General features: G+C 45.8%; 1 protein-coding gene across 2 annotated transcripts; it reads left to right on the forward strand.

Moving 5' to 3' along the window:
* The first annotated feature begins 4,541 nt into the window (after positions 1–4,541).
* On the forward strand, positions 4,542–24,223 carry Xpc (DNA repair protein complementing XP-C cells homolog). 2 transcript variants are annotated; one of them, XM_065432628.2, is made up of 6 exons: positions 4,542–6,961; positions 7,832–8,057; positions 8,965–9,133; positions 20,332–20,425; positions 20,749–20,842; positions 23,457–24,223. In XM_065432628.2, the coding sequence occupies exons 1-6, from the start codon at positions 4,797–4,799 to the stop codon at positions 23,550–23,552; spliced, it is 2,844 nt and encodes a 947-aa protein (XP_065288700.1). In that variant the 5' UTR covers positions 4,542–4,796; the 3' UTR covers positions 23,553–24,223. The 2 variants fall into 2 exon arrangements, with proteins under 2 accessions (XP_065288700.1, XP_065288701.1); XM_065432629.2 differs by having other exon boundaries at positions 4,544–4,900.
* The last annotated feature ends 2,450 nt before the right edge of the window (positions 24,224–26,673 follow it).

A 26,673-nucleotide genomic window follows, 5' to 3' on the forward strand; every position in this document is an offset into this window, starting at 1 on the left:
TCTCGATAATTATTGAATGTGGGACAGTGTGAAATGGAGATGCTGCAAGTTGGCTTCGCCTACGGAGTGTCAGAAGGTATATATTCGAGGAGCAGCGGCGTCAATGCCCTTCTCTCGGTCAGCCAACGCCAGCCATTTGTGAATGATGTCAGGGGTTGTGGCTGTGTTGGGAAATACTTTATTTATGAATATTTTCCGGGATCGGCCGAGGGTGAACGTCAGGAGAAGTGAGATGTTTGTGTCTCTCCCGGTTAGTGTACTTGAGGAAGCTGCGTATTCGTGCCATTTCGAAGTGAGAGTTCGGCGGTAAATCCGCATAGGGGTGGTCATCAACACCGGGAGACCCGCGTAAGAGAGGTTGGAGACGATAAGGTAGAACTCCAGATTGTGGGGTGGCAAGACCATGCGCCACCTCATTACCTCCCCCCGGGCCCCCACGTGTCCAGGCATCCTGGCGACTCTGACGCCAATACCATTCTTCTGCTTGTGCTTAGAATCTGCCGGATGCGTAGAGCAGTAACATCTTCCACACTGAGGTCCTCAATGTATTTTAATGATTCGAATGAGTCGGTGTAGATGGCGGATGGCGCTGTATTGTCTTGTAAGGCTGTCCAGGTGGCCAGTAGTTCTGCCTGTGCAGCTGTCGCGTAGTTTAGTGCACAAATGTAGCGTCTCGCCTCAGCGGTCGAACCAGGCCAGAGCCATGCGGTCGCCATTGAGCGCGGCGTCAGTATATATTGCGTTGGCGTTGTAGTGATTGTGCCATTGAAAGAGGCGCTGTCTGGCCATAGTGGCCCCTGTTGCGAGTGGCGTAGACATCTTGGAGGGGTGAAGGGTAGGAAAAGCAAGGGTGGTGTCTTCGCCTGCAGTGTTGCGGGGTTCTATGCGGACGCGTCGGGCGTCCCACAGCAGGGTGTCCTGGCCCTGTGTCGTGAGTTGCAGTCGATTATTCAATAATGTCTGATCATGTTTGATGATGTCGTCGATGGGTGGTAGGAGCGTTAAGTCTTGCAGTTTGCGTATATTCATGAACTTAGGGAGACCTGTAATAGTCCGAACAATTTGCCGGTAGATTATTTTAATGTTTTTTTCGGCTGTTTTTGATGGTGTTCCAACTGTACTTCCAGAGGTGATTTTACCATTGCGATGGATCTGATAAGGGTGGTGCAGGCTGGCTGCCGTGCCCCACTGAATTTGTTGGAGGCGCGCTTTATAGTGTGCAAGAGCCTGGGCCATTGCTTCTTAAACTAAGTGGTCCAAAATTGTCCCGTATTGCAAGTGTGTATGGGAGTCCTAAGAATTTTAACGTTACCGTGCATGGCCCTGAGTTTATGTTGACACAATGTCAACATTATTGCCTGCTGTGGCAGGAGGACGCTTCGTTTGCCATTCACACATAGAATAAGTTGCGTTTTCTCGGGTGCTAAGGTGAGTCCCAGTTTAGGAAGGGTGTCTTCGAGTGCAATAAGGGAAGCTTGAAGTTCGGTGACCATGTGCTCAATGTTTCTGCCATAGTCTTGCGCTTTTGTCCAAATGTGTTTGTCGTGCGCATATATTTTATTGCGGGCGCCAGTGCTTTGTCTCTAGTTCGCGGGCGACCATGAGCATGGTCACATTAAAAAGCAGTGGTGCCAAAATTGAACCCTGAGGGACTCCTCGATCGAGATAGTAAATTACTGGAATGTCATTGCTGTTGCTGCGAAGTCAAATGGGTCTGGCTTCAAGAAATCTTGCGACCCAGTCTAATGTTCGTTGGCTGGGATACAGACTTGCTAGATTTGAGATAATGTGATCTTGCTTGACATTGTCAAATGTTTTCCGCATGTTGAAAGCCAGGATGTAGTCTGGGGGTCCACTCCGTGAATTTCTATTAAGACCCTCCGAAGCAGTTCCCATGTTGGGCCTAAAATCGGCTTGGGACGGATGTAAGCCTGGTTTGCGATATTCGATGTAGTGGGTTATCCTTGTATGTATCATCCGCTTAGTGAGTTATCCTTGTACGTATCATCTGCTCAGTCAATTTATATATAGTTGGTGTGAGCAATATGGGGCGGAGATTGGAGATTTTTGTGGAGTCTCTCCCCGGTTTTGTTATCGGGTTGATTATTGACAGGCGCATGTGATCCGGAACAATTCCTTCCGACCACTGCTTGTTTATTACTTCTAGGAGAGCCATTTCAGCTTCTCCTGACAATTTTCGCAACATTTTCCAGGTGATACCATCATGACGCGGAGCTGAATCGCGTCCCTGTTTAATGGGTGCATAAAGTTCTCCCAGCGTTAACGGGGCATCTAGTTCAGGGCTCGTGGAATCTAGTTTTGGCGTTTCGAGGGGCGCGAGTGGTGTAGTGCTTGCGTGAGGGAAGAATGTTTTTGATGGTTTTCTCTTCGTGATTGTCGGAGCCGAGTCGAAGTGAAAGGGATGCGAATGGGAATTGACCTCTGCATTTGACAATGAGCTGAAGGAAAACACGATTCTTGCCTTAATTGGCAGCTGCAAATGGCAACGAGAGGAAGGCTGCAAATATATATCAGTCATGAAAGTGTGACGGTAGGCCTAACGCATCGACTATAATCAGAAATTATGAAAACCTGAAACAAACCGGCAGCTTCCAGAAAAATCGGTGGACGACTCCATCTTTGAGTCCTGGCCTGCGCACGGATGTTCTAGCATTTATGGCCTCAAGCCCTCATGCTAGCGTGTGGGGCGTGGCCCCACAGGTACCAGTTTCCAAGTCGTCAGTTTGGAGGTTTCTAAATCACTCGGCCTATCACTCGTACCAGATTAACTACATCAATGTTTCGATGATAGGGACCTGCAGAATCGTCTAGATTTCTTGAAATGGTTCCTCACAAATGCCGATGAGTCACCGGATCTTTTGAGCAACATCATGTGCACAGATGAAGCCAATCTTTGCAGAAACGCCCAGATAAATTTGAATAATGCACACCATTGGAGTGACTCCAATCCACAGTTGGTAAAGCGCACTCGGCACCATCAGTTCTCGTTCAATGTGTGGTGTGGAATTTACGCCAGTGCTTTAATCGGTCCCATCTTATTCGATTACACACCGACTGGACAGCGTTACATGGACGAAATCCTTGACAGAGTGGTGAATGAGTTTCTCAGCGAAGTCCCGCTGTCAAGTCTTCTACTTTCGTGGCATCAGCAAGATGGGGCACCAGCACACAGCATCAGCGGAGCATGAAACTGGCTTGATGCGACTTTTCAAGGCCTGTGAATTGACCGACTAGGTCACCTGACCTCTCTCCACTCGATTGATTTCTTTTAGGTTGTGTGAAAGATCGTTTTACATGATCGAGACGACGACGTCAGATGAGCTCGAGACAAGGATAAAGGCTGTCTCCCGTAGAATTCCAGCGTCGGTCATCAAGACAGCCACTGAAGATGCGATAAAGCGGGCTCAGTAGTGCGTAGCTGCAGAAGGAGACCTATTCGAACACGACGGCACTGACGAATTCACAGATAATAAGGAAGCACTGAAATCTGTTGGTTTTCTTTTTCTGTTTATTTTTATTTATTATTATTTGTGTGTGTGTGCGCGCAGGCGTCTTGATCTCCAATTCGGCCCATTTAGAAGTGGTACATTTACTTTCTTGAACGCATCAGTTTTGCCTTTTCTCTACATGTGGGTCGCTTCAAGGTCTGTTTATGCACTTTTATTTTTTGCCACGAGCTTGTTTTTGCAGAAGGTATACACTCTCATGGAAAAAAATAGAAATAGAAATTCAGTAACTTCCTTGCCATTGGGTATGCGTGATTCGAAATGATTTTTGCCAAAACGACGGCCCACGCTGGACGCCGACGCCGCATTTTATGTGTCACGGGGCCCTTATCGCTATCGCGTTTAAAGAGGCAACCCGAAGCGTTGGCTCCGAGCGCATCAAACCAGCGTTGTGACAGCGTGTTCGCGGTCATCGAGTGAGCTCTGTCCACGTTTACCTGCGCGCGCGAGACAAAATACTCATCAATATAATTAGTAAACAAATGTTTACTGCAGTTTATCGGCTGATAAGACTACGAACCTTCAAATTTTGGGCGATACTGAGACTCTTTATTGACCGAACAATTTGGACTATAAGTACGATCTTGCTGCTAAATTTGGGCAAAAACGCCGCAGCGGCGAAGCGGTGCAGGCGAAGACGCCGTGTTCGGCCTTTGGTTCGACGACGGCCTTCCTCAGATTTACAAAAAATGGTCTCGAAGGCCATACTGAGAATGCCGCAAGTGCCTGCATACATTAAATGCCTTCAAGCGACAACATGGTAATGACCAGAACCAACCAGAACTTTGCGCCATGCCAAAAACTTTTTCCTATTCTTTATGCTCGCCTTACGCAAGAAGATCATATCTGAGATTTCGACGCGTACCTTTGAGTGACAAAAGGGAATCTTAAAGGCTATGCCGCTATGCATTTGCTAGCTGCGAGCGCCGAAAGTGTTCGCAGAACAGAAACACGTTGTTGTTGCCAGGCTTTAAAGATTATTTATTTGTGAAACAGCCGGTATCCGTCGATCCAATCCAATTTGAGACGCAAGTTAAAACATGTTTCGGTTGTTGCTATGTGAAACAAGCAGCGTGCTCTGTCTGACGCAAATATATGCGCACGCGCTTAGCTGTTTCCATATTTGAAAATGTGCGCGATGAACAAGTGTTAGTTGGTCTTTTAGCAAAGTGGACATATCTAATGTTTGCTGGAAGCTTTTTGAATTCTCCCATCTCAACAAAAGTACCGGCGTGACAAGCGGACGAGTCGTCGTCAGGAGCTGGCACAATGGCCACAAGGCGATCGTGTAGGCTACTTAATAAGAAAGACATTACTCCAGCATCGGGGCCGAAATCAAGCAATGAAGATATGGATATTGACAGCGATGAAAAGTACGTATCGAGTTGTTCTTCGTCAGAGGACGAATACATGCCCCCGAAAAAACAAGACTCCTCGGATGAGTTTGAGGATGATGTTCCGGCAAAAAAAATTAAGCACAAAGATTTTCAACCCACGCATGTTTCAGAAAGTTCTGCCGATGAGCCTTTCGAGCTCGAATGTTTAGAAGTCGATTTGTCTGAAGGTGGAACATCAAGCGATGAGTTTGACGAGAATGTCAAAGCTGACACCAAAAAAAGCACCGAAAAGATGGCCGGGCCCAAGAAGAAATCCATGCAGAAGATAAAGATGCCGAAACTGGCACAGATAAAAAGAGCTAATAACATGACCCTGAACACTCGTATTTCCAATAACAATCTTTCTGAAAGAAGGCTTCAGTTGGAAAGTTTACCTGGTTCCAGTAAGGTTCTCCTGTGCGAGTTGAAAAAGCACAACCCGGCTGACTCTACCAATCAAGGCACTGCAGCGCTGTCAACTCAGGTGGACAAAGTCATACTGAAAGAACGTGTAGGTGATGGCAAGTCTTCTGAATCCTTAAAAGACGTTATCAGTGCTATGCTGCTTGAAAATGAACCAGAGGCCTCTTGCTCTTATACTGTAGATGACGCACCAAAGTCGGGACAGCATAAGTCTAAAAAGACTGCAAAGAATTCATTAGTATCCTCTGCAAAACAGTCTCCTTCATGTCAGAATGCGCGGTCTCCAGTCAAAACTAGAAGCAGGCAGTTTCAAGATGTGAAGACAGCCAAGTCCATGTTGTCATCTGTAAAAAGCGGAAGGAAGGCTGGCAAAACTAGCAACACAACAGAAACTCAAGCAAAAACGGCACCAAAGAAGTTGCCAGAGATAAAGAAACAGCAAGTGAGAGGAAAGAAAACTAGGCCACAAAGAGCCAAGTTCGAGAACAATGAGAGCTCAAGTGAATCTGATTGGGAAGAAGTCCCCGAAGGAGCAGACCTTGACAGCTATGCACCAGTTGTTCCTGAAAACGGAATCACAATTACACTAAAGGAGCCTGTGATGACTGGAAAGCACAAGAAAGCCAAATTTGATCCGGTGGCAGAGATGAGACGCCGCATCAATAGAGTGCGCAAGGAAGTCCACAGCCTGAAACACAAGGTGCATCTTCTCTGTCTCCTGGCACACGGACTAAGGTTAAACAGCATTATCCTGGACCAAACTCTGCAGGCTGTTGCGCTGTCTTTGCTTCCTTCTGAATTCTTGGCATACTCTGGCAAAACAGTCACACTTCTGGATGTTGAGCGCATGTCTAGACTGTTCACCAAAGTGTTTGTGTGCACGCTTGGCACTCGCACTGGCTGCCATGCGCTACATGATGATCTTACAGTGGCACTAACAAACAAAATCGCTCAGAATGCGCGAGATTATGCACTTCTGTTTTTGGTCATTGTAAGGTGCCTGCAGATTGAAGCTCGTTTGTGCATGTCCCTGTACCCTGTGCCTCTTGATGCTGTGCAGCTGTTGAAGACTGACACGAAACCTGGAAGAAAAAGTGCCGAGCTCAAAGCACCTTCCAAAAAGAAGGCTCAAAAGGTGCACAGTGAGCCTGATGAAGCAGACAGTGACTTTGAAGTCGAGAAACCAAAAAAGGCAACAGGGAAGAAAAAAATTAATGACGTCTCATCAAACAAAAAGACTGGGAAGGAAGGAAAGACTAGCAAAGGAAATAGTGAAAAATTTGGGCAAAGTATGAGTGACAGCATCGAGCATTGGGTTGAAATATTCACTCCAAAGGATTCAAAGTGGATTGCAGTTGATGTAGTTCATGGATCAGTTGGCAGCATAACTGAGAGTAATATTCGAGAACCATTGTACTACATTCTCAGCTTTGATGACAACAACAAGGTGAAAGACATTACAAAGAAATATGCCTCAGGTTGGTTAACATCTGTGAAAAAGAAGAGGATTGATCCGAAATGGTGGGAAGAGTCTTTAAAGCCTTTTAGGCCCACTGACAGTGAGCGAGAGCGCGTGGAAAATACGCAAATACAGTCAAAGCTCCAACGGCAGCCAATGCCTGGAAGCATTGCTGAGTAAGTTTCCTGCTTGTTTTGTGTCTCGCAGAATCGCTGTAAAATATCCTAAAGGTGTGATCAGCTTAGACTGTCTTATGAGCAAAACTTGCCTGTGCGGAGCCACAGACAATTTAAAGCCGTCAGGCCTGTAGCTCTTGAGGTTTTCATGACTGGCACACTAAATATGCAAGGTGAAATATAGTTTAGTTGTGCCTGGATTAAGCATAGCTACTTGCTAATGTATAAGTAAAGTTTGCCAGTCTTCCTCCTGGCTGGCCAAACAAAATGGGCCATCTCTAGATTAGCGAAACCCTACAAGAGCCCTGGAGATACCTGCTTCATGTTTCTTATGAGCACTTTATGCATCAAATTTTATGGGCGATCACTTATGGTATAATGCTGTTGGCCTACTCAATTCTTACTAATTTCTACTGAAATCAGTCTTTAGGCATGCTTGTTGGCAGATGTAGTTACGATCTTGCTTGTTCATAGACTGATTAGATAGTAGTAGCATTGTGTCATCAGTGATTCCTTGTTGCTACGGGAAGGCATTGATTGTGCTGAATATTGCATGATGCAACAGGGGAAGTATTGTGCGAAGTGATTGATCAACCATGTGGCCCTAGAACCCAAATAAGTTTATTTTATCCTTGTTGGCATCCTATATTGTGAGCTTCAATTGTTGCTCAAAAGACCAGCAAATATAAGCAGTAATCAAGTTCATGACTTGTGTACATGTCAGTCACTGTAGCTGAGAAGCATTAATCCTTTGCCTTGGGTTCCCACAGTAGGGCAGTAATGTACTGAATGATTTGTCATCACATGATCTTGTGAATGCACTTGTAAAAGGATGTCCGGAAGCCTGACATGTCTCCCATGTCCACACAGGTTCAAGAACCATCCTCTGTATGCGCTAAAGCGTCACCTGCTCAAGTTTGAAGCCATCTATCCATCAGACGCCCCAACTCTTGGGTTTGTACGAGGAGAGCCTGTTTATGCTAGGGAGTGTATCCACACTCTGCGCTCAAGGGAAACTTGGCTTCGAGAAGCACGAATGGTGCGTGTCAAGGAGCAGCCATACAAAGTTGTCAAGGCCAGGCCAAGGTATGACAAGGTATGGAGAAGTGTATGTTTGTTACTGGAAACAGAATGTTTAGGCATAAGAAAAGCATTACTATAATGTTTGTTCGAGGCACTGAAATCTTGTAATGCTCAACAGAATGCTAATTTCAGCCACGTAGTGCTTTAATACAAAATACATATCCATTGTTGACAATGTCTGATAAAACAGATGACAGACACATGGTGATCAAGCATGGCAATGATGTGGCCTCACAACTGCTAGTGCTTTGCCACATGATTGCTTCAGCTTTTAGCAGCTATTGTTGCCTGGCATCTCGTCATCGGCTAAAGAGATGTGACTTCTGTTGTGTACACAATGTTAGACGAGCAATGCAGCTCATTGTTGTGGTGCTATTGGTCATCAGAACACAAAACAGGCACTGACCAAGCACGTACTATACAGTTGCATCCTTTCAACATACTGAGTGTTTGGTGAAACAAAGCTGGTGTGCTGAACCGTTACAGGTAGTCTGAAATATGGGCCAGTGTGAACGTGGCCACACAATGGCCAAGTTTACAGGGTATGCTGGCGCACTGAATGTGACCCCTTGCTACCAAAACTGTCTACGTAGTCGCACTGCTTGCATAGTAGCACGCAACAGCAGTTTGGCATGTTGAAGTTCAATGAAGGACAGCAGAGAAACAGCACAAAACGCACAAGTGTGCAGCGGAGCAGGCAACCATCAGTTACAGCTTGCCCAAATGTATCTGTTACTACGGCAGCTGAAAACCAGGATTGCTTCATTGTAGCACTGGTGTGTTGGCTTTATAAATGTCCCATTCACAGGGCTTCCTTATTGGTGCAAAATTCAGGATTAAATGAAGCACAACAGACAACAGAATGTGTCAGTCGTTTGTGTCTGTGGTTTACTTATGGGGTTATGTTTTAATAAATGCAGCTCTCTGGGCAGATACTTAAGGAGCAGCCCCTGGAGCTGTTTGGCCACTGGCAGACGGAGCCATACATGCCACCCATTGCCTTCAATGGCAAGGTGCCCCGTAACGAGTGGGGCAACGTGGAGCTCTTCAAAAGCTGCATGCTCCCTGTTGGCACTGTACATCTGAGAGGTCAGTGACATGTAAATATCTTGTGCAAACTGTGTGTGGCTTAGCCATTCCTAAGAGGCTAAAGTCAAATCTTGATTTAATGAACACAGATGTAACAAATTGGATAGAATGGATATAATGAAGTACAGAATTGGCGGTACATGCATTCGTTAGATATGATTGATGACATTAATGGCACGAGCCATTTATACTATGATTGGTGGCTGGTGGGTAATTATCGATGATATGTTTTATGTAATGATTATGATGAAGTGTGGCACAGATCCGGTGGCAAATACTACCCAAGTTGATGTCAGGACGGTTCACTGAAAAGCAGCATAAACCTAGTGGCAAATACAGTCGACTTTCATTACAGGTGTGTAAGTGCGCCTAAGAACCAAAGACAAAAGAAAGAACAAGACACATAGCATATCCTGATGCCTCTGGAAACCCACCTGTCTTTTCTAATGGGTAGAGATGTACCACAAACTGGCGCTCAGTTGTTCATATGGGTTCTCATCTCGAAAAAGGGCTATAGATATTTGCGAGGGTCTCCAGCTGCCCCTTGTCCTCCACCACAGCTTTGGTGAAATAGTCAAGCATCTGTCGCTGCTGTGGGAGGCAGACGAGTGCTGCTGCTAGGTACCTACTGGTAAAATAGGTAATAGCAGGCATGTATATTTACACGCCTGCAATGCTGGACCAACTCGCCCAGCTAGCTGAGTTCCCTTAATTTGACCTGGATGGGACCGTTGAAGTCGATCAAATTATAGTAAACAAAGTGCATAAATATGAAAAAAGAACTGCTGAATTATTTGGCACTATTTGTCTGATTCTAACACGCCTCTGTATTAAATGCACGCCCCAAAGTATTAGAAATATCCTCAAAGTAGAAAACTAATGTAGAAGTGTTGCAGCTCGTCCTCCTCCTTATAGAATTTGTCGAGGGAACAAATACATGAATAATAACTGCATTGCAATTGCCAAAGATGCAAACGAAATTTTTAACGCTATGCACTGTCAAGACGAGAAAAATATGAATTTTTTTCATAAAAAAATATACTCGTATGTCCCAAAATTGTGCCTGAAGTTACTTATATCAATGCTTTCATGGTTTTTTTTTGTCTATTTAATAAGTAAAGGAAATGTTGCACCAACTTTAGAACTATATCAGTTTGAAATCAGCAAAGCAGTGCATGCCACTGATAAGAATGTAGAGGCCGTGAAATCAAGAAGTTGAGTCTGTAGCCGACTTCTTTACGTCATCGTCCGACACAAATCAGGTTCCCTTGAGCTGTCGGTTCAATTGCCTCAAGCTGTGGGAGTCGCAAGGGGACAAGTCTGGGCTGTATGGCGGATGTTGCAGTCTTTCCCACTTAAACTTTGCCAGTTTTGTGTTAACCACATCAACGATAAGGGGACGGGAATGTCGTGGAGCAACATGACCCCATTCATCAATTTTTCACGTCGTTTGTTCTTGATTGCGATACACAGCCGATCCGACGCTTCATAATATCGGAAACGATTGATAGTCTCTCCAGGTTTAGCAAATTCAATCAATAATGGCCCCTGACGAACAAAAAAAAAAAAAGTCAACAACACCTTTCCGGTGAAAATGACAGGTTTTGCTTTCTTTGGGGGTGGTGAATTCGAATGTTTCCACTGTAAGCATTACTGTCATGTTTCAGGCTCGTAATAGTAGCACCATGATTCGTCCCCGACAACAACTGCTTACAAAAAGTCGTCACCCTCATTGTGATACCAGGTCATATGAGTCAAGGCAGTGCTGAACCTCTCCGTCTTCTGGTAGTGGTTAAAAATCTTGCGCATCCATTGCGCACACAAGAGCCAATAACCGAGATGTTGATGAATTATGGTGTGAACAGAACTGTGACTGATGTTCACACACTCTGCCAGTTCATCGATGCTTATCCTCCGTTCTTCTCTAATCAGCTCAACCTTTGCAATTGCGTTGGGGGTGATTACATGGTGGCTTTAACGCGGTCTTTGCAACTTTCACATCCTCCTTTGAACTGTTTGCTCCAACGCTTCACAGTGGCTAATGAAATGCAATGTTCAACATACACGGCAGCTAATTTCTTGTTGGGAAACACCTTCAGCTGTCAAAAACCTCACGACACCACGCTGTTCTGCTTTTGGAGTGTCCATTATGTCAAGCACACAACCAGGTTCAACCCAGTGCATGAGAGCATTAAAGAACATTTATCCTCACACCTGCGTGTCACTTTTCTAAGAGAGGTGCCTGAGTGCTACGCGCATGCCTCACAGCTAATGGACCGAACCATTATTGCGCGGATTGGGTTGGCTCACTTTCATTTGACTCGCCCTTGTACATTAGAAATGCGAAGGTACAATGGAGTATACAAATGCGAAGATTCAGCTTGATAAAGGACAAAAAGGTGTCGCTGGAAACAAAGTTGCACGTATTCACAAAAACCGTGCAACAAGGTATTTATACTGAAAGGGGGTTTATTGCAGCTCGTTCGAGGAATCGCAAGTAGCTTTTGATCATGAGTCCTAGCCCTTCGCATCAGCAACCCAAGCTCGGGTCTCGGGTCTCACGTCGCAGCGGTGGCAGTCTGCACAGCGCCACATGCATATTCCCCACTACAATTGCTCCCGCGGCGAAGAAGAGCCATCCTGGTGACCTAAGGTGATGACACGATAAGGGGGTTGTGGTAAGGCTTCAGGCGGCTGACGAGAAACCCTCGCACAGCCACGCGGCACTTGCACGAAGATGGTGTCACCGGCTCTCCGAAGACACGCATTGTTGGCTCTCCAAAGCCACTCGTCGCAACCCCTGCAGGTCGTTCGAAACCGCTGCAGAGGGCTAGGAAAGGTTTGCAGTACCCCTGCAGACCGATCGTAACACCGCATAATTCACAGGCGATATACACATGACGATCCGATACGGACCCTGATATTTCGGAGGGAGCTCTTAGGCTAAGGCCTAGAGCTTGGAAGGGAAGCCTAAGCCAGACCTGAGAGTCCATGGCGAAGGACTGTGTGGGCTGATAATTGTCATGGCTGTCTTTATTGATTCCTTGGGTATCCGACGTGAATGAGCGAGCCAGTTGGCGGCACTGTTCAGCATGGCGAGCAACTTCGGGAAGAAGGGTGAATTCAGTGGCATCCGGATGATACAGTAGTACGGGGTCGAGGGTACTGGATGGTTAACGTCCATAAAGAAGAAAAAACTGTGAGAACCGTGTGGTAGCCTGAGCGGTGGTATTATATGCATATGTCACAAAAGGGAGGACGTCGTCCCAGTTGGAATGATCAGACGCAACATACATGGCGAGCATGTCACTAAGAGTGTGGTTGAATCGTTCTGTTAGACCATTAGTCTGTGGGTGATACGCCGTAGTGGTGCGGTGAATAGTGCGACACGCAGCGAGTAGCTCATTAATAAATTCGGACAAGAAGACATGGCCTGGATCGCTGAGCAATTCTCGCGGTGTGCCGTGCCATAAGATGAATGCGGTGACGTCACGAGCAGCAGCCGAAGCAAGTGCAGCAGTTTCGGCATATCTTGTGAGATGGTCTACTGCGACAATTATCCAACAATTTCCATTAGCAGTGCATGGAAGAAGCCCGTAAAGATCAATGCCAACCCGGTCAATAGAGACACAATCCATGGATCTTTTCTCGGTTCAGACGGTATGTCAGTAATAGCAAGCGTAGCAACCGGGCACTCCATCGATGAGGGTGGTGTTTCGTCGGATCGCATGGGCGATCGGGAGAGTGCATCTGCGTCAGAATGTTGACGCCCGGAGTGATAGATCACGCGAATGTCAAAATCTTGGAGCTGAAGAGCCCAACGTCCAAGACGCCCCAACGGGCCTTTCAGTGACGCAAGCCAGCAGAGCGCGTGGCGATCTGTCACAACGTCCAACGGATGGCCATACAAGTAAGGGCGAAATTTGTGCAAGGCCCAAACTATAGCTAAACATTCTTTTTCTGTGACACAATAAAGTGGATCCCCATTCATACGTTTTTCACCGGACTGGAGAAAAAAACATAACAGCCGGGAAAACGCAACAGTGAGGAAAGCTCTGAAAATGAATGAAAAAATGCAGCTTCAACTATAGACAATTTATTTCCACATAGTGCGCTTAGGACTTTAAAAAGTCTATAACGGTGGCTTGCCGTTTCTTTCGCTCGCTAGAAATTGCCACACGTTTCTCAATAGCCTGGAAGGCCGCATTGCTGTCAGCGTCGCTGTGAGGTGCGACATACCTGCGGAGGAGGTCCAGAGCCGCGACGGCTTGTCCAAAGCTACGATTTGGCAACTCCCCGGCATCATGCGGCTCGTGCTCCTCGTCGTCACCGCGCCACGGCAATGGCAACAGACGAAGGAATATCCGCGGGAAATTTTGCTCTCTTTGACGTAATCATGCTGACATGCTAACGACTGTTTAGTATTGCTGCGGAGCGCGCGCGTCTGAGCAGCCCGGTTGCGCGCAGCGCAGCCTGGGAGAAATGTAAACAAGAGAGGAGAGCTGGCCCGATAGGCGCAGCAACGCCGCCAGCAACGCCAACTTCCGGTTTCACTTTAGCTTCACAAAGAATGACGTCAGGGCCTCTCCTGAGTTTCCTTCCTCCATGAGTCGACACGTCCAACAACCATGCGGTGACTGTAATCACAGTGATGATAGTGAGAGCATTTTTCACGAATGGCCACTTAGTGGCGGCCTCTCGAACTGGCGTGCGGCTTCTTGCAGCCAGTTCCATAGCCAAGCCCAGCCAAAACTCATCAAAAGCCAAAATGGCGGTTGGACCGCATTGCCTACTTTAGCCCAGGCTGGTGCGGTGTGCTAAGTTGCGACGTACCATACGGGAACGTTTTCACAGCTACTACGTAACAGCGCGGTTCCTTATACATTGTATCCTATGGAAGCTATGCCAGGACCAGATGAAAACGACGTAGCAGCCGAGAAAACGCAGCAGTGAGGAACGTAACAGCGGGGTTCTACTGTAATTGGTTTCTGCCTTCGTGACGGCACGACTCGCACATGCAACCACACATTCCGGAAAGCCAGGCTTGCGTTGCACAAGGACGGCTCCAAGACCAACGCCACTGGCGTTGGTCTTGGAGCCGATCGCAAGTCCAAAGAAGAAAAGCATTCGGCACCATGTAGACAATCCAGCGCATCATCTATGCCCAGTAGAGAATATACATATTTTTCTGCAATCTTGTTGAGGCGACGATAGTCCACACATAAATGAATCGAGCTATCTTTTACTTAACGAGTACTACGGTAGATGACCAAGGACTGCAGGATGGCTTGATAATACCATGTTCAAGTATGTCTTCAACTTGCTCGGTGATGACACGACGCTCAGTGCATGACACGCGGTACAGATGCTGGTGTAATGGTGCGTGATGTCTCGTATCAATGTGGTGAGAGACGGTACTTGTGCGGCCTATTGATGCTTGGTTCCAGTCAAAAGAGGCGTTAAAATAATTTAAAAGAGTAATTAGCCGCTCACGTTGTGTCGGCTCTAGGTCATCGGCAATAGAGCGACAAAAACATCCCGTGCTGCTCGGTTAGATGGCACATGGGGTGTCAGTGCTGTTACATTGGCAGTATAGGCGTCGTCGGCAACGGAAATGCACAATAATGTCAGCGTCCACAGTCTGGATGGTATCAATAGTCTCGCCACAGTGCATAGCCAAAGTGTACGAATTTGGGTTAGAAATCAGTATTTCTGCAGCACGATGGTGAACCGTGAGGAGGGTGAAAGGCAACTATATAGGTTGGTGGCAAATGAAGACAGCAGTGGGTGTAAACATGACCGTCGCTTCGGCAAGTGATGCGCACGAAAAAGGGACAAATATAGCACTGTGAGGAGGAAGGTCAATATCTGAAGCTACACAGATCTTGCTAACATACATGTTGAACTTGAAAGTCGTGAGATGGCAAATCGCACAAAACGGAGAACTGAACCTCAGCATGTGCACAGTCAATGACGGCATGACGGTGCGACAGAAAATCCCAACCGAGAATCACATAGTGGGAACAACAAGTTACCACAAAGAAATCAATCGAATACAATATGTCTCGAATCAGCAACCTGGCAGTGCACATAGCGATTGGCTAAACTTGTTGTGCACTGGCTGCTCTAAGCAGCCACCAGCCACTTCTATAACACTTCAATAACACGACACTTCAATAACGTTAGAAGGGAAAAAAAGAGGACTTTGATGTTCCAACGATGACGCAGTTCGTGCTTCAGGAACTGCGGAAATCAGTTTTCCGCCTCAGTAGTACTGGCACTGGGGCTACAACGCATGGGTGAGAGGAGCACCGACGAGGGGAAGGCGAGTGACAAGTACCATAGAGCTGTGACTGCGGAGCTGGTGTGTCATCAGCAGCGTAGCATTCCAGTGGCGGCCGTTGAGGCATACGGAATGGTCGGAAGCCGGAGCTGGGTGGTTGCTCGGTGCCCACGAAGGCCGGCAAGCGCTGGTAGCAGAAGCGTGCTACATGTGCCGCGGTACTGCAGGTGTAGCATATTGGGCGGTTGTCAGCAGTGCCCCAAGGATTTGTACCCTGCTGCTGTGCACTGAAAAAGGGAGCCGCCGGCTGGCAAGGCGAAGGCAGAGGAGAGAACACCGGTGGGCGAGGCACTGAAGGCGGAGGAGGGAACTCCGGCAGACGAGGTGCCCGTACAACGGCTTCAGCATACGTTAGAGGCGCGGCCACGGGAGCCGGCTGACATGAAGGTGGAAGAGCTTCGATCACTTGCTCTTGAATCATCTGTCGGATCGCTGGAGCCAAATATTGAGAAGGCTCCTCCGTGGTCGGCAAAATCGAGAGCTGACGTGCGACCTCCTCGCCCACAAATTCTTTTATTTTTGTCAGCAAAGTTGTCTGGTTTTCGCCAGTAACCAATTCTGCTAGCAAATCTTCCGTAGCCGGTGGGCGCCGAGCTAAAATGTATTGTTTCCGTAGCTTGTCAAAACTTTGGCACAAATTGATAACTTCGGCCACGGTACGTGGATCCTTCGCTAACAACATTTGAAAGGCATCCCCATTAATGCCTTTCATAATGTGTTTTATCTTGTCCTGTTCTGGCCTTGACGAATTCACGCTTTTACACAGGCCAATGACATCTTTGATCTAACTTGTGAAAGTTTCACCGGGATGTTGCGCACGCCCCCGTAAGCGTTGCTCAGCATGAAGCTTGCGCCCAGCGGGGCGCCCGAACACTTCTGCGAAACCTGTCTTGAATGCGCTCCATGTTGTGGTGTTTGTGGTTTCAGAACCAGAGGATCGCGATGCCGGTTAAGTAAAACAGCACGTTGTGCAACTTGGTGGCGTTGTCCCACTTGTTATGCTGGCTCACCTGTTCGTACGATGACAACCAATCCTCCACATCATGATCATCAGCGCCGCTAAAGATGGCAGGATCACGCTGGTGCAACACGCCAGAAACGATGACCACCGAAGGCTGTGGTGCATCTTCCTGGGTGGTTTCATCAGGCATGGTCGCAGCAGTGGGTAGCGTCCGGCTTTGGAGTTCTAGTTTTCGAGATTACTCGGCACCTCCACCAAATGAAAGGGGGTTTATTGCAGCTAGTTCGAGGGATCGCAAGTAGCTTTTGATCACCAAGTCCTAGCCCTTCGTATCAGCAGCCCGAGCTCGGGTCGCGCGCCGCAGCAGTGGCAGTCCACACAGCTCCACATACATATTCCCCACTACAATACGTATAAGTCTCCAATAAATCTACCTAAGAAAAAGTCACTGTATGTATTGCGTCAAAAAAGGCAAATAAATATGTTGGACAATCACAGAGTCACAAATCACAGAATCCTAAGGCACGACCCCCCGCCTTCCTGCACTCCCCCCAATGTATCGCGCGCAGCGGAAGGTGGCGCGCTTCCTTCCCTCTTTTCTTCTTTGCGCACACAAGACTAAGCTACCATTGTCGACTCACCCATGCCTCCCCCCCTATGCTTTTACTCCCACATACAGCATGCGACATGCAGTCACAATGTTATCGCCCTTGGACTTCATATGGAACATGAGGGTGACAGCGACTGCAGGATTGCACCTGAAGTGTCCGTATAATTGTTATTGCAATAATATAATAAGAGCACCCAGCAACTGAAGCGTCCCATGGCCTTTTACTTTTTGCAAAAGAAGTAATGAAATCGAACATTCACCATGCTGGCAATTCGCTGCGCCGCAACAATCTCTCTCTCTGTTTTGCGGGGGGCATTGAAATGAGAAAAAAATACAAAGAAAGCATGTTGGCCCACAGAGAACCATACGCATACTGCTTGGTATCCTACACTGACGAGACAAGACTTTGGGAGAGGTTGCACTCAAGCGAATGCGCTGCAATCTGTCAAGTCCCTACGGTGAGGGCGGCGAGCGACCATTGTTTCTTTTACTCGTCTGCTAGCCAGAAAGCATCCAAAACTCTGCCAGGCGAAAATCCACTCGGCCAGACAAAAACAAACACGCACCGAAGGGTGCCGCGCGGTGGTCGGGGCAGCACGAGAAAAACGCATGCGGCTGACTCTGGCAGCTTGCGGGTAGTGAGAACAAGAAAATGGAAGGGGCTCAATGTGTCCTCGCGAATAAAAGTCAAAGTAGAAAAATAAATAAGAACGCAGTTATCTTTGTTGGCTTTAGTGTCTTGACATGGATGCTTTGGCACAGGTGAAAAAATAGTTGATATTCTTTTCTATGACATGACGGCACAAATCAACCACCACAACTCTTCGTCTCATTGGACCTCGCTCGCTGCGTGCTTTGTCAACTTGTCTGATAGTGTGTTGATTTAGCTCATCTCATTGTATGGTCTGATGTACGACTTTGGAAAAGTTATGCACCTTTGGCATCAAATTTTTATAACAGGAAACCCACAAGGTTCCGGAATTGAAAATCTAAAGCACGACTTTGCAAATGTCAATGCACCTTTCACATCAAAAGTTTGAGACCTTTATACCCATAAAGTTTCCAAAGTGAAATCCATGCGCCCTGTAGATTACGCGGCCTCCAAGAGATGAAGTGACGAGCCCGCTAGCCATCAAAACACCCTTCAAACTTTGTGCTCGGATGGGGCTCCTTACATTATGTGACTCTCGGCGCATGGGCATTGCCGTGAAATCCAGCCCGAGTTTGCAATGTTCGCGCTGAAATGTCTTTTTGAGTGAAAAAGACATTCTAGACAAAATCCTGAATGATTTCCAGTGCCAGGGGTTGTTTTGGTCGGCAGTGCATGACAGTACAAAAAATTTTCAGGGGGCGCGGAGACTGAAGCCCCATAAGCACCTCCCCCCCCCCACCCCCCCTGGCTGCGCCCCTGCTACCTAGTGATTCAAGTTGGCGTGAAATAGGTTAGGCACAGACATAGAGACATACCACAAACTAGGTGAGATTCTCAAAGAATGCTAATGCTATTAAAAACATTTGGTTAGCCACGTTTAATTTCAGTGAGTATTCTATTGCTATAAAAAACAAGAATGCAAACTTCAAGGCAATACAAAGTTACAACAAAGTACGTATTTGCTTGCTCGCAGTTTAAAATATGTGTTCTGGTCACAAAAACATCAATTACTCACCAAGAGAACTTTGAAATGGGACATCCTCAATGTACAGTGCTCAGCGATTGAAACACAATACTCTGAGTGCCTGGCTGCCGGTGATTTTTTATGCCATCACTGAGCTCCCTGGACACCAAGCTTATTAATTGCGGTATATGATAAAAAGCGAAAGCGTTTGTAGCACATTGCAACTCTATTTAGTCCCCCAGCGATTACCTAGCGCTCTCCTGTGGAGCAAGAAGTGCTAGCCACTATGCAGTCAGAGATCATGTTTCAATCGCCGAGCTCTGTACATTGCATTCTGGCCAATGACTTGCAGCATGCCATCATCATAACTTTTCGTTGATATTACCTCATGCCCACATTACGCACACCTACTGAAGATTTCATACATAATTCCTTGCTGTGCATAAACTACAAGCTGAGTCAGAATTCAGTGACATTTGGCAACCCAGGACTTATTGATATCGCTTTGATTTACCTGTATATTTATTGCTTTATTTGCTGAAATTTTGTATACAAATTGATTAAACTGTGTTCAGACCCATGATCCTGCAGCTTTAGGCCTGATTACAAAAATGTCACTAAGGCAACTTTGAAACTCTAGCACAAATCAGCTTCAAGACAGAAATGACAGTCATTGTCAATTGTAATGTTGACTGCTGCTGTATTGTTTCATAATGCAAAAAAAAAAAAGAGGTAAGGAACGAATACACGGACACAAGGGTAGAGAAGTGGACAACACGAGTGCCATTCATTCATTCTTCACTGACTGAAAAATTATTAGTGGCCAATGCTGCAGGGCTAGTTTGTATATATGTGCTGGGAATTTCTCTTGGTTTTTGACATCTGGTAATGTTCAGCGATTACTTTATGTGCTAATTGGCATGCTAAATTCTAATGCATATGAAAAAATTTATGCACCTTCTATGTGAAATTATTGAAGGTACGACATGCATAGCCATTTAATCATACTAAAACTTATTGTTTGTGCTGAAACGTGTCAGATGTGCTGGCAAACATAATAAATCGGAAACAGCCTCATTTATTCTTTTGTAATATATATATATATATATATATATATATATATATATACATCCATCCTCCAGGCCATAGGCATTGAAGAAGAGAGTGATTGCAAAATGACAGCTAAAGGCAATATTGCATGAGTGGCAACAATGAACTCGCTGCTGCCTATGCAATGTCAGATAAAGTGTTTCAGAGACAATGAATTGTCATATATGTGTACACTCAAGGAATGCAAGGGTTACAAAATATATGTTACCTATTACTTTGCAAAAAGCGCGGTTATCATTAGTAGCAACTTCGGCATGAAGGTGGTTTCATTCTCAAGTTTGGTGCGCAAGAAAGAAAATACTGTAAAATTTTTTCATACGACGGGATTCAATTCCTACCTTAAAATGATGGACAATGCAATGGGACATATATTGAAGTAATGGAATTAATTCCTCACCTAGCACAGGGTGACAGTACAACTTACGGAAGAAAGTTAAGTGAGATATTTTGTTACGAGAATAAGATTCTTCATAGACCTTATGTCCCATCAACTTTTGATGCCAACTGTACATACAAGCAGCAGCTACTCACAGCATACTTGTGACAATTCTCATGCAGCTCCTGGGCTGGCTCGTGTAGCTGCGAAGCTGAACATCGATTGCGTTCCTGCCGTCGTTGGCTTTGAAGGTCACTGCCGTGGCGTCCATCCAGTGTAAGTGCTGTGTGCAGGGCAATGTCACCAATTTGTTTGAAACTCATCTTATGTTGTGCTGCTGCATGAACAGTGAAGCACTTGGCGCACTCATTCTCAGCAGAATATAATTCAACAAACAAGATGGTGACACAAAAGAATGCAAGCATGCCATGTGCTTGGCATTGTGTCTTCATTCTTTGTGCACATCTCAGTCACTGAGTTGTTCTGCTGAAAAACGAATGGGAACTACTTGCCCATTTATCTGTTCTCTCCTTTGGCACCTTTCACTCTTCCATTGGTTCACAAGCCCAAACTAAGCCAAATGGCTGTTGTCTCTTTAGGTTTGATGGGTGGGTCGTGTGTGAAGAGTTCAAAGACACACTGATGGCTGCTTGGGAGGAAGAACAGGCTAACATCAGCAACCGTGAAGAAGAGGTATGTGTTGGGTATTTCCTTGACTTTGCTAATTGGACTAACTAGTAGTGCATTCACAAGCTTCATAAAAGTTAACAGGGGAGTGCATACCACTTGGTACAGGCAGAGCACTCTTGCAAGCAGCTATCACACTCTCGTGTTTGATAGGTTCAGCAGACTCGCATCCTGATCGCACTTGTGCATTCCACTAGTCTACTGCCAGGCTATAAATGAATGCGCATGCGCATGATGCTGCACATTCCATCATTTTCGGAAGCTGTGTAGTGGTTACGGTAGCAGACGACAGGCAAGCGTGATTAGGGAGTGAGTCTGCTAACCTACAAACTACGAGAGTACGCCAGGCGCTCACCGCAGTACTCTGCCTGTATTGAGTGGCACACACTTCCACGTTTAAAGCATTTCAGTGCATATTTCGTTTTCATATTTTGTTCATGGCTAACTCTGTCGAGCATCAGTGCTGGACGCATGTTGAATTTGGTGTGGCTGACAAAAGGATCGTGTCAAGGCGCATGCAAGTGAAATCTCACTTCTGGAAAACAACTCTTAATGGAGTACCGTATGCTATGTTTACATAGCATTCTTTCATTTATGCTTAGTCTTTTTGAAGGCTACCTCTTAGAAAACATAGTTAAAGGGTTCCTGAATGAACTGTAAGTGTTTAAAATAGTGATGTTGGGTAACACTAAGAAAAGCACTTCTCTATACAGCAAGACCTCGCTGTAACAAAGCTAAAGGGGGATATTGTCTGCTCTTATGGCCAACATTTGTCGATGAGGTGAGAGTTGTTGCCAGCTAAGCTGAAGCCCATGGGTCCACCTAGCATCCACAGTGCCGAAGTTTCCTTCAGCGGTGTGACGCTGATGCCACTTAATAACTCTTAGCCTTGACCTTGTGAGGAGTGTGAAGCAGCCAGAAGCAAATTATGCACAGAGGACGAGTGCTGAAGAAAGCACAAGGAAGCGGAAAGCGACAGAAAATGCTGCTTCGAGCAGCCCAGTCCCGAAGCGCAAAAGAGAACATTGGAGGACCAAATGGCAGCCAGCAAGGCATTGTTCACGAGTACTGAGGAGATTATCAATGCTGGCATCAAGCAAAAAGACATGAACAAGGTAGAAAGTGGTCGCGTGCTTTTAATGACAGGAAATGCAAACCTTGAGCAGGCACTTAAAAAACTCAAACTCAAAAAGCAAATGATCAAAAAGGCAAAGCATTGATGTCTAGCCATGTATAAGCTGTTAGTTAGCCTTGCTGCAACACCGCTTCTTGAACCTCGACCGGCGTTACTATTGGGTAGCGTGGCGTTGTCGCTGGCTGCAGGCGTCCAGTATATCGTGGCGATCAGGCAGGGACAAGACGATTTCTAGTGCGAAACTTGCACTGTTTATTCAGTGGTTGGTGAAGGATATAGAAGAAAATGAATTGATTAAAAAGTGCATTGTGGGGCCCCTTAAATAGGCCCACTAAAATCGTAGGCGGTATCTTGCTCACGTCAACATCATGTGACATGCACTGAGTCCCCCTCGTTTCTTTTCGGCTGCTCCCACTTTCCTGGGTGATGTTGTATGTCCCCGTTGGTGCTTTTCGGCTGTTCCCGCTTTCCTAGGCGATGTTGCACTTGCTTGCCTCCGCTGGTGGCAACCCACGGGTCCGGGATGGGCGGCTGATCCTTTCTTCGGGCGACGGTTCGCGGCAAGGGTCTCCCCTGGAGTCAGACAGCTTGCGGAAAGGGTCCCTCTTAGAGTCGCACAGTTTGTGAAAAGGTTTCTCCCCTTGGTCGCACACACACAAAGGAGCCTGTAAACACTGTGAGGCGTCCGCCAGACCAGCAACAGCACGAGACAAAATTAGGAATCCATCCTCCATTTTGGTTGAGCAGGGTCTTTCGAGCACCCTTTTTGCCCGGGTGTTACACGCCAACCGTAACAGCTTATAGTCATGTGCAAGAGCAGCTTGGTTTTTAAGATATCTAGTCATAGTCTAGTCAGCTGCTACTCATGTGCAAGAGTCTAGTCATCTAGTCTAGTCCAGTGAAACGCTACTCATGTGTAAGTCACTTTGAAGTACAAATATATTTGTTTGCATTTTTATACCAACCTTTTCTTTGGTCTGTGTTCATTTGCTTAGTCCTATCAATATTCTAAGCAATTTGATCGACCTGCTCAGCAGGTTGGAACAAATTGAAATCTACCGTGCAGATTTTTGTAGGATTCAATGGGCACTGGTTTGCAGGACCTTGGTCACTGAAGCTAAAACAAGATTACGCCAAATTAGTTTTATGCACGGAGCTTTAAAGAAAATTGACCTCAATGGTTTTATGGCTTGTAGCTATGTCACATTGGTGGAGTTTGTTCTGAATAACTGCTGTAAGTATTCACACCTTTTTGTTTTCTGTTCCAAAAGTAAGCTTTCTTCCACATTAGACTGCTCCAAAATGGAGTTATTTTTCTCCGCAACCTGCTCTAAATTTGAATTTTTCTACTTCAAAACTAAGATTTTCCTGCTCCAACAATTGCTCCAAATCCCACTTCAGCTGTTGCACCCCTGCATAATGGATTCTATTGATTTTGGGTGAATAATGCATGTTTTACATGTTGTATGTTGTTCTTCCTTCCAGAAACGCCTGAAAAGAGTGTATGGAAACTGGAAGAGGCTAATCAAAGGAGTTCTCATCAAGGAAAAGTTGCGGATGAAGTACATGAGTGACGACTAATGTAGTGTTAAGGATTTTTGTTGTCGTTTGGTCGTAATATCTACCTCAGTTATTTGTCCTTGTGTGCTTTGCTTTATGCACTCATTAATCACTGCTACCACACCGGTGTAAATTATGTACATATCTAACTTCATGTTAAATACTAGTTGGAGCTCTTTATAGACAAGGGATTTAAAGTACAATAAAGTTATTGTTTCCATGAGGTGTTTGTTCCTCGCGTAGAGACAACAACGTAAACAATCTGTAGACAATGGTACCATGAACATGCGAGTCAAATATGATCATGTAAAAGTTAATGGGGAGCATTAACATTGTGCTTTTTATGTCTGAATTATTTTTAAATCATTTTCAAAGATTTCTTTAGGAATAGAGCATTACTTAAAAGGCATCGTGTTTGCGTTTGAAGAAAAGTTATTACTAGCAGGGCCCTTCTAAACTCTAAAGGGTAACCAAACAGCAGCACTAACTGCTAAACTATTTGCATTTATCTGGCAGGAAAGGGTTAATTTCTGCCAGAGAAAATCAAGACCATGGTTCAATTTCTTGAATTTCGCACCCAAACCACAGCATTGCCACAGGAATGTTATGTCGTGGATGTTAAAGTGTTTTCTTGTATATTTGTCATTTTAGCACATGAAACATCTCAATAAATTTTTTAGGTTGAGTATTCAGTCATTTTAGCAATGTGGTTCTCTTTATTGAACATTTGCCAATCTGTAGACAAGGCTCCTGTGAACGTGTGAGCCAAATATTTTTGCACTGCATGCAGCTGGTGACTTACAATCTTTTGTCAAAAACAGTCAAACATTGCAATGGTGACGCCTCAGTTTAGTTCTTTTGTACAGTAAATGACTACAAAAGTTGCTTGGCCTAATATTTGCTAACCTTCTAATCCACTGCAATTTTTATTATAACTATTTCACTAGCTTTCTAGCAGACACTTCCAAAATCTGACATCGCAGGATGATGATGATATATGGGGTATTATGGTGCAAGTACCACAAATAGCCAAAGAGCACCAATCAGTGGTCTAATGTAGTTAGTGGTTTAGTCAATGATAAATGGTAAATGTATGGATGTGGCATGGCTGTATAGAGGCCTAAAAATTGTTGTTGTAAAGTGGGTAAAGTACAGTAGAACCTCATTACTATGTTCCCGTTACATACATTTTCCCGGCACCAATGCTCGCAATCGAGAACACAAAAAAATTACTCACTAGAGTTATACTAATTTTTTAACGGTTCATACGTTCCCAGAAAACATGATTTTTTGACACCAACATTCATACATCGCCAAACTGTGATCGCATGATACGTTTTCTGGCTGCTAGATCCCATGTAAACAAGAAAATGCATGAGGTGCGTGTGACCAACAGTATACAAGGTGTTTCACATAACTTGAGCCAAACCTTATAAATATGCAAATGCTACGTAGCATGACCGAACCAATGTAATGTTTGTCGTCGCTTGGAGATACTCAGATTATTTTTTGCATTCTGCCTGGTTAGATAATTAGTCTTAATAATTAATATTCTCAATTACTATAATTAGATGAAAAGTCTCAATTAGAAAATTGTAGAGCAACATGAGAAACTCCCGATACAGCTTTCTATTGCTCAACACTCGCTACATAAAAGTGTTTTTCCGAGCTTGAAAGCAGCCCGCGAATACACGCAAAGTGCCTTGAGCGGCCAGTTGTGTGGCAATATTGCGTCTATTCATGGGCTTCTTTCAAGCTCGGAAAAACACTTTTATGTAGCACGTATTGAACAATAGAAAGCTGTGTCAGGAGTTTCTCATGTTGCTCCACAATTTTCTCATTGATACTTTTCATCTAATTAAAGTAATTTAGAAGTTCAATAAATATGACTAATTATCTATTTAGGTAGAATGCAAAAAGTAATCTGAGTATATCCAAGCGACAGCAAACAACAATATCTTGGTTCTGCCCAGCTGCTGTGGGGTCTGATGTGGGGTTCTCCCACCGTACTCTTGGGACAAAGGAACGACAGTACAGTAGTGCAAACAATCACAAGGGCACAAAACATGCCGATGGGCGCGCGACAAATCTATAAGTCCGACTCACCGCGTCCTCGCGAGCGAATATGTTCGCCCCATGCTGGATCCCAACGCCTGGTCGTTCGCGTGTATAGTCACGCGAATCGTGGCGCGTTCGAAGGCGGCCACGCGAGGCGGTCTCGCAGATGCATCGGTCGCCGCGCGCGCGGAATGTCCGCGCTGTTCGGCGACCCGCCGGGGAAAAGCGTTGCTGCCCGTGCAGCACGTCTGTCCCGCTTGCCGTCCCAAGTAACCGCGCAGCGGCGCGACGCAACACTCGCGCCATCTCTCGCACTGCGCTTCAACCACTTAGACCGCGCGGGCGTCACGCAGGCCACGCGGCGAAGCGGGAGAACAGGAGACGCGCTATGCGGGAAAAACATCAGGGGAGGCGCGAGGGTCGCGCATCCCCACACTGCGCAGCATTTGGATATTTTTAAAGCTTGGCTTAAGTGAAACACCTACTATAGCTGCCCGCCGAGGCGGCTTCATCGCAATACTCGCCTGCCCGTCTCACATGAAAACATCGGCGTGCACAGTTTCTTATTCCAGTACCAGCAAATCTCCACTCGAGTCGTGGCACGCCGCATTCACAGCTATCGCCGCCAAACCTATTGCGGTAAGAATCTTCACCTATCAGTTTTACAATGCATGGCGTGTAGTGCCACTGGTAGCATACTGTATGCTTTCAGTAAGCGACAATCCAAATGCGCCGCGTTTCCTGCTGCAGGCGGCGCAATGTGGGCATCATGTTTCGCTTCGGCTGCATCCGGCCACCAGTTCGACGCGCATCTGTTTCTCATGCCGCAACGATCAGCACGATGCTTCACATTACATAGATGTCAGCAATAGTCAAGACTGTCAACTTTTTAGTTACTTTGGATTGTACGTTTTCCTGGTTAGCACGTTTTTCCTCACATTCTTTTCCAAAATGTATGAACGAGGTTCTACAGTATATATGCGCTAAAATATTGACAATGCCTGGTGAGGCGTGCTATTGACATGAGAGATATGGTTTGTATTGATTGATATACTGAAAAGTATCAATGTCAGTAGCACTACTG

Source organism: Dermacentor albipictus, chromosome 3, assembly GCF_038994185.2.
Source record: "Dermacentor albipictus isolate Rhodes 1998 colony chromosome 3, USDA_Dalb.pri_finalv2, whole genome shotgun sequence".
Classification (NCBI taxonomy): domain Eukaryota; kingdom Metazoa; phylum Arthropoda; class Arachnida; order Ixodida; family Ixodidae; genus Dermacentor; species Dermacentor albipictus.